We start from the raw sequence: 14,721 nt of genomic DNA on the forward strand, positions 1-14,721 counted from the left end.
ATAACGATTTCGTACTAAACGCATTTCTGTCTTTAACTTTAGATTTTTACAACGTCGTCTTTTATCCATGTAAACAAACGAAACAAGATGTTAAGTTACATCGGTTTAACTTAATTTGCTCGATAGCGTCTCTTGATATTTAGATGATTTTTTCACCACAGTATTGCATCATATGATAGCTACAATTTTTGTTTCGCCTATATTGTTCTCACACGACTTATTGTATCAGATATTCAACTTTGCAAAATTCGCTAACAAGAAAACTTTTTTGTGTAATGAGCATTTATCGTTATTTTGGTACTAGCTTGTAGGAAATTCGATTCCACGCATTTTGATATATGACACTTAACTGTATGTCTCAACACAACAATAAAACAGTCCGATAACGGATTTTAACTAAACGCATTTCTGTCTAACATTAGATTTTATTTTAACGTCGAACAATCGCTCTGTACTGTAAAATGAACACTGATTTCGTACAAAGTTTAAGTCGCGTTTTCGCTACAACTAGTTGACATATATTTATGACATTTTCGCCAAAATATCAAACATGATAATAGCATCAAGTTTTGTGGGGATCATTTTTCGCTAACATTTACGCATATTGTAGAAATGCTTAGTTTTTCGCATAAAAATCACTTCGCTGAGAATGAAAAAAATTCCCATTTTAGACAAGTACATAGCAATTGATACCATTCGATAGGGAATTCTGTTCTGCACATATTTTGATATATGGTAATCCACAATAAGTCTGATTACAAGGAAACTACTTCGACAAAACGCATTCGTGCTTATAGAAATTTCGAACTTTAAAGTATCGAGTTAAACTGAATGACGTTAAGATAGCAAATATTTCACAAAACTGTGTTTGTTTGGAAGAGGTTTAACTTAACTTTCTCGATAACGCGTGAATACATTTCGATGAAATTTTCACTACCATAACTAGCAAATATATAGGAACAATGTGTGTTAAAGCATTTTTGTATTTCATCAACGAGTATATGTCAAAACTTCTGTTTATTGACCAAACTTGGGTTGGTATGAAGAAAAGATTTTCATTCCGCAATATGGTACTGAGATATTTGTATCATGCGATGGGGAATTCATTTCTGCGCATTTTGGTGTAACATACTTGATGTTTTTGTAAAACGCTGCAGTTATAAGGACAGAAAACCATATCACAACAAACACACATTTGTTGAAAATCGTAAATTTGACCCTTCGTTCTTAGTGCATATTCACGTCATTTGAATAAATATCATCCTACAACTTAAAGGGACGTTTACATATCGATGATAGAAAATTGTATTTCTCGCGACTGATTTAAGTCGGATATCTTTAGAACCCGGTGTCCGAATTCAATAAAATTTTCATCAGATTAACAGAAATTTCTATGCGCACACACTGATACTATGGGTTTATACAAAATCGAATGCGCGAGTTACGATATTTTGATATAAACGCAAATTTTCATGATATTTCCAAGTTGTATGAACAATTGTACAGATAACCAAAATATTTGTATATCACTTTGTAGGCGCTATTGTGCTGAACATTTTGATATATGATGTTGGATATTTATTTTCTATTTATTCGTTATATCAATACTATACTCGCAAAACATAGTTGAAACAAGAAAATCGAGGTTGTCCCTTTAACAATGCCAGCGCAAAATACTATCGAGTTGCTTTCGTCAAAAACTACGTCATATAAACAATTTAATTTTCAAAATTCTTAGAACCCTGAATTGTTCTGGCTATGTAGAAATAAACGGGTATAACGGGGATATTTTTATGCCGGAGTTAAATGTACACTACTTATAGTGAATATTTTTGATGGATTACTCACATATTTTATATGATTTAGGATTATTTCACAATGCTACTGTAGGTTAGTAACTTTGACTAGATATTTTTCTATTTCTATTATGGGTTCATGTTTAATGTGAGCATCTGCCCAAAACTATACACTAAAGCACAAAAGGCAATGGATTTGCTGTATATCAAAACTAAAAGAAATACTGGAAATACTGGATGGATTTGATGGACTCATGCTTATCAATTTTTATGACCATTCAATCTGTGAATATTTCGGCTTGTATGGTCATGAAAAAATAGTCGCACTGTCACGCTTTGGTTAGAGAGCCCACCATGTGATCAATGACGTTTCAATCTTGATGAGAAGGGATGCACATTCCCGAATGCATCCTTCCTCATGATATGTTGAGTTAAACATGTTCATTGCACATAAAAATGTCACAGAAAGAGATGCAGTGCCAAATACCGACCGCATGCAGTGCGCGAGCATGACTAAACATGTGGTATTTGAACATATGGTATTTAAACATGTGGTATTTAAACATGTGGCATTTAAACATGTGGCATTTAAACATGTGGTATTTGAACATATGGTATTTAAACATGTGGTATTCAAACATGTGGCATTTAAACATGTGGTATTTAAACATTTGGTATTTGAACATGTGGTATTTAAACATGTGGTATTTAAACATGTGGTATTTCCAGAAGACATTTAATTCGGCTTTGCAAGACACTGTGCTTGGTATTTCGTAAACTAACATTATATAGCAAGCACGACATTAACTGTTCAATAAAACAGCGTTCATGTACATAAATTGTGTGAACTCAAATCATGAAGTATACGATTTTCTGTCATTCTTGGTTTGGTCGTTGAAGAGATAAGACGTATTTTTTGTGCTCTCGACGTCGCGCTCAGTATATAAATTGAACTGCGCGGGCAAAAAAACGCTCAGTTGACCAATAGACTTTGACAAAGACAGACGTTAATTTTGTGATCTCTGAAAAAAATTTGACATGATTTTTTTTTATGATGACTATGTCTCAGTTGACTTTTGAACGTTAACGAATATGAACGTACTTTCGTGAGCTCTGACTACAGTATCGATGAAAAGTTTTGAGTTTAACTGACTTGACTTCGCGTTATAGAATAGCGACTTGGTACTCGGGTTATTGAATGACTGGTGGACTGTAGTGTTAGGTTATTGTCATGAGATAACAACTTGACTTTGACTTGAGTTGTGTGCAATTAAATTTGTGTTGGGGTGTCAAGCGATTGACTTCACTTGAACTCTGGACGTCGGAGTGATCAGATGTGTCTTTGAAGCTGGTGTCTACGAAAACGTGAGTACAAACTTTTGTGTTTGACTGTTGACGTGTCTCACTGTGTATGATGATTTATGATGATTTTAAGCGGCTGGCGTATTATTGTTGAGTTGTTGTACTGATAGAGAAGTGAAATGCGTTGGGTATAAATTACTCAGTACTTATACAGTGTCGATAATATGGTGTGATGAGAGATGATGGTGTTACAAAATATTTACTGAGCTACTTTGGGAAACGAACCGATGATGTAAAAACATTGGAAACATATTTCATGAAAATGCATGTGCTTATATGTACTAAATATGATATTGCTTTACTTGTATTTGCATGTCGTTAACATTTCTATTTTATTTCAGTATGCTGTGGTGAGTATTGCAGATTTAACTTGTATGTGTGGTTTTTAGTTAACGATGCTTAATGAAAACTATTATTGTACACTTAGTATGGAATGATGTGAATGATGATATGATGGGTAGAATTAATCAGTGCTTGTGTCTAGAAATGCTGAATGTTTATTGAAAAGGCTAAATGCTAGCCAGTACTAAGAGTTGAGCTACCGTGGGAATGTGAAACGAACTGATGGTGTAATATGATGGTGTATTGACATACTTTTCTTATATGTACTAAATATGATATTGCTTTACTTGTATTTGCATGCTGTTAACATTTCTATTTTGTTCCAGTGTGCTGTGGTGAGTACTGTAGATATTACTTGATTTTTAGTGTCTATGAATGCTGATGTATGATAGCTATAGCATGAGCTCAATGCTAACCAGTAGTATGAGTTGATGTATTGTGGTGATGCTAATCGAACTGATGATGTAACATGATGGTGAACACTTACTGAATGCATAAAATTTATTGAATTGCATTTGTTGATATGCACTATAATATGATAAATGTATTGCTTAACATGTATATTTCATGATGTTTAATTTCAGTGGGCTGTGGTGAGTACTGTAGATTGTATTGCCTATGTATAGAATTCAATAAAAGATTATGACTGAAAACTGCTTTTGATTCTTTTTGAACAGTTTTAGGGACTATAAGTCTATAACAAAAATATGTCGGTTGGCGTTCATACAGCAATGTTTTGAGTAGTACAGAAATGTTTCTACGTTTGTGGTCGCCAGTTGTCTGTGATGTGTAAAGTGAAAAATACACGGAGCTTTGAATACAACAAACAGTTACTGTTTTAACACAGATTGTGTGCTATGCATTTTTCGATGTAGATCTTTTTCAGATTTGACATGAAATGTAGACCTGACATTTGAACAGAGCTGGGAAACGAAAAGGTAAGTTTGTTAAATTTCACAATGAACACTTGTGTTTTGACAAAAGAAGAGATAAAGTGAGTTTTGTCATCATCATGGTTTCTTTCAGAGTATAACTCGTGAACAGATGAAAACCTATTTTTTGCTAGATTTTCATGTACTCTTTTTTTGGATGATAAGTATGTCAGTAACTCAAAATCATACGGCTAGTACAGTATGGAACATGAATGCTTTGTTCAGATTTTCAGATGTGTGCTGGCAGTTCAAGTCTGGCAGCTGAAGTGAACAGTCATGATTTTGTTGGAGCTCCAACAATATGCTAGAAGGTAAGTAACTATGTTTAATTTGCATTGCATGTTTTCCTATGTTTCAGACTTTTAAACAGAGATGTCATGATGACTGGAGTTGAGCACAGGGCAGTGATAAAGTAAAAGGTAAGTACTGAATGTTTGTTCTATGCATGTTTTGCTATAATACATTCCAGGAGTGCTTATGCAGTGATGATTTGACAGTTGAGTGAAAGTGGAGCCATGCAGTCTTGATTTTGAAGCTTATCAACAAGCCTTGAAGGTAAGGTTAGAATGACTCAATGTTAGTGAATTATTTAAAAAAATATACTGTCAGTGAAGTACTGTCAGTTGCATTTGGACAGTTGAGCAGAACAGACGTAGCTGTAAGAGCTCTCATATCTGTTGTGTAAAACTGTCCTAATGATATGTTATGCTTGTTTGTTTCTGTTGTACTATTTTTCAGATACGTTTGGCAGTGAAGGATTGAAAGCTGACATGAACAGAAAAAAGATGCTGTTGGCAGTGATGGGTTTGGAAGCTGGCATGAACAGAAAAGCAAACATATGGTGAGTACAAAATAGTTTTTATATGGTATGTTTTGTGCATGCTTCTATGTTTCAGATGTACTTGCAGTCAACAACGAAGATGATTCAAGAAGAGAAACATTGTTGTGATGTGAATAGAACGTTCAAATAGGGTAAGTGTAACAATTGTGGTAGTTTGATTTGTACCATGTGTGTATTGCTATGTTTCAGATTGCACATGCAGAGATGGTTTCCTACTGGGTGTCAATAGAAGGGACACGAGTAAAAACGATTTCAACTGCTAAACCACAATTCAAGAAGTTGGGTAAGTTTTAAGTCATTGATTTGAGGTGTACAATGTGTTCTTTACTTTGTTGCAGATTCGAGTCACTGGTTTACACATGGAAGAAGATTTCCACCTCTGTGACACATCTTTACAAAAGCAAGGTAAGTTGACCAAGTTGTTTTTTTTATTTGTTCTGCTATAATGTGATGTTATGCTATTTTTCAGGTTTTCCATGTAGCTATGGATAAAACAATTTTAAGACAGAATAGCTGCTGCAGCTTGGTTCTGTGTTGGTTTTTGTTTAAAAACGTTTTACATGCATGTGTGTTTCAAAATATTTTGTTTCAGTAGAGGGCCAGATGTCGAGCAGTACAGATGTGTTTCTTGGAGGGAGCTCCCAAACCGTGAGTACAAGTATTTGATATTTAGAAGTCTATGTGAAAGATAATAGCAATGGTAGAATCTATCAGTACTTGTGTTTAGAAATGCTGATGTGTGACGGTTAACTGAAAAGGGTAAATGCTAGCCAGTACTTACACCTGAGCAAACGTGGGATGTCGAACTAACTGATGATGTACTATGATGGTGAACACTTACTTTGTGTATCGAAATGCTTTTGTTGATATGAGTGTGAGCTTAATACAGCAATGTTTGAGTAATACAAAAAATGTATGTACTCTTTTGTGGTCGCCAGTTGTCTGTGATATGTATAGTAAAAAAAACACAACACAAAGCTATGAAGCATACAATTGTTTTAAGATTTTATCAATGATTGTGTACTATGCATGTTTTGATTTAGTTCGTTTCAGATATGACATGACCTGAATATTTGACAGTCGAACGGAGCTGAGCATTGCAGAAAAGGTCTCATAGTAGCCTCAACAGTGAATAAGGATATCAACTGCTGTGACTAAACTGTTGAAGAAGGGTAAGTGGAACAATGTGTTTGTTTTATAAGTACCATGTATGCTTTATTTTGCTCTGTTTCAGAGTAGACATACAAACAGTGTCTTGCTTTGCATGCTATTTTTTAGGTCTCTCATGCAGTGAGGGAAAAGAAGAAGATTTCAATAAAGAATCACTGCTGCAACTCAGCTCTTTAAACAAGGTAAGTGTTTACTATGTTGTATACAAAATGTTTCTCTTTCTTACTATGTTTCAGGTTAACATTGCAGAGATGTTTTGACAGCTTGTGACAGAAAAGAAATTCAGCAGCTGTGTCTTGACTGTAGCCACAAGGTAAGTCGAAACAAATATACTGGTTTGTATGTTGTGTTGTTATGCCCTTCTATGTTTCAGACTTACATTGCTGTGACTGTTCCACAGTGGGTCAAAAAAAAGACGAATACAGGTTTCAAGAAGAAAATTGGCTGTTAAAACTCTGCACAAAATATGAGGTAAGTGAACTACTCTTTTGGTTTGTGTTGTGCTTTGTTCTGCTTAACTATTTTTCAGATTTGAGTGGTGGGTCGTTACAGAGCAGACTTTTTGACAAGTGAGAAGTTGAGAAACAGAGAATGATTTAAGATCAGCTAGGTAAGTCTTGATTATTATGCATTGCTAAATGTTGTTTTTTATTTCAGTATGGCTGTGGTAAGTACACTAACTTTCTATAATTTAATATTGAACTGCTTTGATAACTTGTATCCTGCTATGCAATGCTTAATATATATTTTTCATTTCAGTATGGCTGTGGTAAGTACACAAACTTTCTTTAATTTTCACATTGAACTGTTTTGATGACTTGTATCCTGCTATGCAAAATGTCTTTTTTTTATTTCAGTAGCCTGTTGGTAAGTACGCTAACTTTCTATAATTTCATAGTGAATTGTTTTGATGACCTGTATTCTGCATTGTAAAATGTGTTTCTTTTTCATTTCAGTATGGCTGTGGTAAGTACAATTGCCTTTCATATTGAACTGTTTTGATGACCTGTATTTTGCATTGTAAAATGTGTTTCTTTTTCATTTCAGTATGGCTGTGGTAAGTACACAAACTTTCTTTAATTTTCATATTGAACTGTTTTGATGACTTGTATTCTGCTATACAAAATGTGTTTTTATCAGTTCAGTTGCCTGATGGTAAGTACAATTTGCTTCTTTAAATTGCATGTTGAAATATATTTGATGACTTTTGTTCTGCTATGCTCTTTTTCATTTCAGTTGGGCAGATGTAAGTACACTTCATTTATGTAAAAACTGAATATGATTGTTGTGCTATACAAAATGTGCTTTTCTCAATTTCGGGTCAGCAATGGTAAGTAGATTGTGTTTCTTTATGTATAATTTTGTATACATATTGTTTTTTTCATCATAGCATGTTTTTCATATTTATGCTTTGTGTAAGTAAAATGTTCATAAATCATTCTTATCTTAAAACTAAAAATGTATTGTGCTATGCAAAATGTCTGTATGATTTCAGTTGCCAGAGGTGAGTACCATTACAGTTGAAAAGTTAGTTTTGTTTAGTTCAAGTTTTGGTTCACAGTTCTGTTTGTTATTTGGCAAAATTTACATGTATGCATTGAGTCTTGATTTCAGCTCGATTGTGGACTGAAGAAGATTGTCCGCAGAGGGATTGGATACAAAATACAAAGTAAGTACTGAGTTTCTTACTAAAAGTTTTGAGTTGTATTCATTGTGTGTTAATATGCTATGATTGCTATGAACATGACTTTTGTATTTCAGCGAAGACAACATAGGTAAGTAAAATTGTTATCTGTTTCATGTTTACTGTTACAGTTCAATATTGTGTTTATAAATTGTAAGTTGTACAAACACATTCAAAAGTTTCTGATCATGCTTTCGATTTCATTTCAGCTTTACTGCTGGACGAGTGTTCTCTACTACTAGACGTGTCAGGTTTACTACCAGGCGAGCAGTGACAACAAGGCGCCTTTGTGGAAACAACACAACAAAAAAGTGAGTATTAGTTGAAATTGTTTTACTGTATGTTATACTTAAATGCAAAATTGTGCACATAAATTGTAAGTTGTACAATTACAATGAAAGTTTCTGATCATGCTTTTTATTTCATTTCAGCTGTACTGCTAGACGAGCAGTGACAGAAAGGCGCCTGAACATGCAACACAAAACAAAAAAGTAAGTATCAGTTAAACAGTTGGTAGAGTTGTGTGTTTTTCTTTAGCAGTTTGTGTTTACTATTTTATTTGATACATGGTATATTACACATGCATGTTTTTATCATTTCAGGCTGTTTACTTTCATCGTTTACTGTTTAACACAATTTGCTTTTCTATTTTCAGTGCCAATATCCAAACCTTGATGTGGACACCGAGTAGTCAATACATACGTGTGGCGTATAGCTGCGACAAAACCGTGGGTCCATCGCACCGATAACTTGAACATTGGCCCGTGTATGGACATCAGTGCAACTTTGTGAATCCATGTAACTTTGTGAATCCATGTAACATTGCGAATGTGTGTCGATCGAAAAATGTGTACATTCTGCACTGAAACGAACTCGGTGTTGCAAGTGGCAAGTGTTGACAGTGTGTATGTTTATGTTTATGTTTTTACATGAAAAATAAAGGAGATTGTTGTTTTATTGTGCTGGCCAGCAATATTGATGTATTGATGTATGTGTTTGTGTTTAAACTATGCAATACCAAAATCAAACAAAAAATAAACATTAACAGTCATTAACTGTGTTTGGGCGGCCGAGGGGTTTAAGACTCCACAAGTGTGAAGCGCACTGATAGCACTTGGGGGTAAACACCTCGGTATTTCGGTGCTAAAATGTTTTCACAGTGCTTATTTTGACGCACTGTTAGAACTACCAACCAGTAAATGATTGCTTGATTTATAAAACAAATATTCAGTCTCTACTTTGGCACAAGAGACTCTAAGTATCAAATACCAACAATTTAGACGCAGACAATCACATGGTGGTACACCAGTCCGAATATACTCATTGCTCTAGCCAGGATTGCAAATTACTTGTGTTGACTAGCAAGGCTCCCTAGTAACGGAGCAGTGTTACTGGCGTTTTTTGGGTCGATAGTGCTTAGGTGAGGTTTTGCTCGAATCGGGAGCGGGTCACTCGCTTGGGCGAGTTAGTTTTCGCTCGTAGTTTCCAATCTGGCTAGATCAATGTAAGGTTGTCGTTGACTGCTATTTGGCAAGCAGAAAGACAACAGCGGTTAATTAACTGAGTATGGGCGACCGAGGTATGTAGGTGTCAATAGACCGACTCCACAAGTTGCGAAGCGAACCGATAGCACTTGAGGGGAAACGCCTCGGTTTTCGGTTCTAACATGTGTTATCCATGCTGTCGTTATACTCTGGCAAGGCTCCTCAATCTATCGCGAGGGACACTCATTATTGCCCGCAAGCTTTAGAACCTGACGTGGGTCGATGCGTATGCGAGTCCGAGGACGCGATGGCATTTGATAAGGCTACCAACCAGTTAATGATTGCATGATCTATAAAACCAAATTTTAAGTCTACTTGGGCACAAGAGATTCCAAGTACCAAAATACCAACAATTAACAAGCAGACGCTTTTCAAAACTATGACCGCTGAGATTGATAGTCAGATGGAGTCCTGCCCATTTAGCTGTGTAGCGGTCTAGGGCGGGGTTGCAAGTCAATACGAAATGAGGCGCTATAAAGCAACTCGTCCCCGTTATGACCGTCAATACTTTCGACACTATCTGGGAATCCTTTCAACACCACATTGTTGCGCTGTTGGAAGGGTGGTAGGCACGCATGGTGACATGCCTGTGCTTTGCTATGCGACACCATGGTATTTTCGTACGGTGACACGAAATATCTTAATCTGGCTGTCTCAGAAACGCAGGCACGCGTTGACCGAACCTGACCGATGACCGAGCAATAACATTTCTATTAAGTGCTTTAATGCACAAAGTCTGCTAGGGCTGGGGTGGGAAGGCGACTTCTCTTGTACTCAGACAAGAGGAACGGTCACAAGTCCGTGAAAACGCCGAGTGACACCACTAGCTTTCAATCGTACAAAGCAAAAAACTTTCAAACTTTTATTTGAGGGAACATGATAAATAAAAGTATATGAATGACTCTCAACGTTATTAGATATTTGCCATATGGACACAAACTATGCTACTCAATGTTGCGTTGAACATTAATTGCGCCTAACGAACTACTCGTGTTGAGACTTACATAAGGCGACTCGTAAACTCAAAGCAGTTACTCGCTTTTAACTGCATACACATTTTGCACGACGATAGGTATAGCTTGTCTTTCAATGAGAAACATCAAAATAAACATTTATCAGTATTTAGGCTTCATATTTCGCATGTAGAAAATACGAACAAAAACACAATACACATAACGTTAAGTGATTATTTCTATTTGAGTTGATAGAAAGTTGATGAGTTGATGATGAAAAAATGATATATACATCGATTTGAGCGACTTTCATGACATTCTCAGAATTGCTAGCTAATTCCAATTAAAAACCTTTCGCTCCACTACAGTCTACAACCGTATTTGAATCTCAACAACTCGAATGTTCTCATTTTGAAACGCCAGTAAGTTACACAACTGCTTGAATATTTTGAAAAGCAGTATCGCTTCAACGCTATGATTTGGTTGTGAGATGTAATATATAGTATAGTAGCATCAATGTTACAGACCTGTAAGCACATTCATACACCTGCTTGAATATTTTGGAAAGCAGTGTCGCTTCAACGCTGCTAAAACGTTTTAGCTTGTCGCTAGCTAGCTTGTATGTTTGTTTTGATTGTGAAATGTAGTCGAGATTGGTGTGTAGCAATGTATAGTAAAGGTGTTGATGTTTCAAATCAGTAGGCACAAACACATGCTCTCAACGGGCACATGCGAATTCGTATCACGACAAAAACGGGTTAAACATACGCTATAATATATCTCTATGTTAGCACCACAGATGAGGTTGTCGCTAGCTTGCGTTGTTGATTTGGTCGTGAGATGTAGTCATGATTGGTATGTATTGTATAGTAGAAGACAATTCTCAGCAGCAGGTGGTCTGCAAACACTACAATGCAATTTTGCAGTTTGATACGAACGTGTTTTGTTCACGTGTAGTTGGTATGAAAATCTGTCGTGTCTGATCAATCTAACATATTTGGTAAAATAACACAGTTGGAAGGCAGTAGCATATCTAAGGTTGTGCTATGTTACAGCTCCACTAATAGTTATTCGTCTTGCAAGATACTGGAACAGATGTCCACATGTTATTGTATATTATTTAATTTAGGATATTTTTGAGAAATTATGCAACAGAACATTTCTGCAAGATGTGAAAAAAATATCTATTTAAATGGGATTTCTGAGGTTTAGCCATCGCCGAAAGGCCAATGTTTCTTCGTTAATGCATGGCAAAAGTAAAGGCTATATTGTTTGCTAGTATGCTAGTCCGTATTGCATATTGCAAGGTGGTAAAGCGGCTCTTTTCATTTTGCTGTGAAAAGAACGGTCACAAGCCCGTATAAAACGTTGAGTGACACCTCTTGATCATGTAGCTTGTATGAAACGTGTTAACACAACCACAGTAGTTCAACGCAGAACGCTTTTCCTTCTTCGAGGGAGAAGAAATCTGGGTGCAAGTCCCGGCTTTGGTTATAACACAAATACTCGCTGCTCAGTTGCAATATTCATACTCTTACACAGTCAATATAATCTCGGGACCAAATGCCACTAGGCTCGATTTTGAGTTGCTACATCCACGATTGAAATGAACCAACGAATTTCCATTGAGTGCATGATTGAAACGTACAGGATAAAATTTCCTAATCCGTTTTTAGTGAAACTATTGACCGCTCTATGTTAAAACAAAAACAGTTTATATTTAAAGCTTGAACATTCGCTGATAATAGGCATGCAATAACAATCCAACGCTGAAATGACTCACACTCCTACGCAATTAATTTTATCGCGGGACCAAATACCCATAGGTTCGATTTCGAGTTGCTGCACTCACAATTAAAATGAACCAACAAATTGTCATCGAGTACATGATTGAAATGTACCAGCAATTATTCGCTGATAAAAGGCACGCAATAGCTATTAAATTCTGAAATGATTCTGAAATGATTCACACACCTACACAGGCAATTTTATCGCGGGACCAAATGCCACTAGGTTCGATTTTGAGTTGGTGCAGCATATTGGCGGGGGATATCAATTCAACGAATTTGCTTGTTATATCTATTCTTGCTTGTCTGCCAATCATTATTTCTTTCAAGTTATCCACTGTTATTCGTGTATTATTTTTGATCAGTAAAGTGATGCCTTGTTTATTTGTATGTTGTCCGCTAAGATAAATATCTCCGTCCCATGCACTTTTCAATGTTTTTGCGAAGGTACGTGTGATGTGATTTTCCTGTAAAAGACTTTTTTTCGTCTAACCATTTGAAAATTTAAGTGTGTTTGTCTTTGTTATTTAGCCCTTTTACAATTAGAGTACATATGTTAATATTCATACAAAAGGAGGAGAAATACATGCCACTTTTCTTGTTTCTAACATTTTAAAATCATTTTGTAGAGCTAGATTATTTGTTAATACTAAATTATGCAAAATTATATTACAATTTGACGTTAAAAACAATAACCTTTCATGTCCTACAGGTTTTTTATACATTCTGTTCATTAAATTGATCTACGTACTTGTTCATTTATAACAATGGTATTGGTAACGATGCCCTGCCTTCATTTAAATTGATCTCGATACCATTTTTTAAACATTTCATTATCATTAAAACTTTGCTTTCCGCGTGGTAAGACCTCCATTGTTAAATGAATTAATAATTTAGTGAATTAGTTAAATGTGTTTGAATATCGTTCCAAAATATTTTATAACACTTGTTAGTGATGCTATCAGATCCCGAACTTTTGTTATTTTGCATTTCTATAAGAGCTAGTCCACATTCATATTCAGTTAGTAATCCGTCACATACTTCTTTTTCCTCTTCATTTAAAGCATGATGTGTTTTTTTACAGAGGGTGTTATTTTCGACATTCTTTCGTTTATAGTGTTTCAAAAAATAGGCTTGTTCTATTATTTGCACAATATTCATATTCAGTTTGTAATCCTTCACATACTTGTTATTCCTCTTCCTTTAAAGCATGATGTGTTATTTTACAAGGGTTGTTATTTTCGACATTCTTTCGTTTACAGTGTTTCGAAAAATAGGCTTCTTCTATTATTTGACTTTTATATGTTATGTCTTTGCCATTAACTACTAGTCTGTGTATAGTTATGTGTTTGCTTCTACGTTTTAAAATGTTTGCACAGTATTTTGTATTGTTTTTATTGTGTTCAACATGATGTGCCCGTGCTCGAAGTATTATGCCATTGAAGTGTGTGTAATAAATTCCTTCTATTATAATTTTTTTTGTAAAAATTTCCTTCTTCAATGGAGGTGGTATAATTTGTGTTTCTTTTATGCATCTGTTTTTCAAGAGCTTCAATGACTTTTATGGCTTCATTTTCAAGTTTGTGTGTTTCTTTTTTTTAGCTTACCTGAGCACAACGTGCTCATGGTGAGCTTTTGTGATCGCCTTTTGTACGTTGTCTGTCGTGCAGCGTCAACATTTACCTTGTTAACACTTTAGAGGTCACATTTATTGTCCAATCTTCATGAAACTTGGTCAGAACATGTGTCCCATTAATATCTTGGACGAGTTCGATTCGAAAATGCTTCTTGTTGTTGAAAAACCTGGGTGCCAGGGGGCGTGGCAGTTTTCCTAATATGGCTATTGTAAAACCTTGTTAAGACTCTAGAAGTTACATTTTTGTCCAATCATCATGAAACTTGGTCGGAACATGTGTCCCAATAAAATCTTTGACAAGTTCAAAAATGGTTCCGGTTGGAAGAAAAACATGGCCGCCAGGGGGCGGGGCAGTTTTCCTATTATGGCTATAGTAAAACTTGTTCACACTGTAGAAGTCAAATTTATTGTCCAATCTTCATAAAACTTAGTCAGAACATTTGTTCTAATGATATCTTGGACGAGTTCAAATATGGTTCTGGTTGGTTGAAAAACATGGCTGCCAGGTGGCGTGGCAGTTTTTCCTTAAATGGCTACAGTAAAACCTTGTTAACACTCTAGAAGTCACATTTTTAGTCCAATCTTCATGAAACTTAGTCAGAACATTTCTTCAGACCATATCTCGGATGAGTTTGAAAATGGTTCTGGTCTGTTGAAAAACATGGCTGCCAGGG

General features: G+C 35.5%; 3 protein-coding genes across 5 annotated transcripts in view; 2 read left to right on the forward strand and 1 right to left on the reverse strand.

The window, feature by feature from the left end:
• The window catches only part of LOC127849342 (uncharacterized), a 213,431-nt gene that overhangs the window by 104,922 nt on the left and 93,788 nt on the right, over positions 1 to 14,721 (forward strand). The window lies entirely within an intron of this gene.
• LOC127849350 (type-2 ice-structuring protein-like) overlaps positions 1 to 14,721 on the reverse strand; it is a 196,128-nt gene that overhangs the window by 62,249 nt on the left and 119,158 nt on the right. The window lies entirely within an intron of this gene.
• Positions 1,759 to 9,084, forward strand: LOC127849351 (uncharacterized). Its single transcript, XM_052382089.1, has 5 exons — positions 1,759 to 5,678; positions 5,869 to 5,921; positions 8,337 to 8,438; positions 8,559 to 8,618; positions 8,783 to 9,084. The coding sequence occupies exons 1-5, from the start codon at positions 5,589 to 5,591 to the stop codon at positions 8,874 to 8,876; spliced, it is 399 nt and encodes a 132-aa protein (XP_052238049.1). The 5' UTR covers positions 1,759 to 5,588; the 3' UTR covers positions 8,877 to 9,084.

This window comes from Dreissena polymorpha, chromosome 10 (assembly GCF_020536995.1).
Source record: "Dreissena polymorpha isolate Duluth1 chromosome 10, UMN_Dpol_1.0, whole genome shotgun sequence".
Classification (NCBI taxonomy): domain Eukaryota; kingdom Metazoa; phylum Mollusca; class Bivalvia; order Myida; family Dreissenidae; genus Dreissena; species Dreissena polymorpha.

Coding starts and splice junctions, on each gene's coding strand:
- LOC127849351 (XM_052382089.1), top strand. CDS start 5,589: ATGTGTTCTTTACTTTGTTGCAGATTCGAGTCACTGGTTTACACATGG. Junction 5,922..8,336: donor TTGGAGGGAGCTCCCAAACC/GTGAGTACAAGT, acceptor ATTTCATTTCAG/CTTTACTGCTGGACGAGTGT. Junction 8,439..8,558: donor GGAAACAACACAACAAAAAA/GTGAGTATTAGT, acceptor ATTTCATTTCAG/CTGTACTGCTAGACGAGCAG.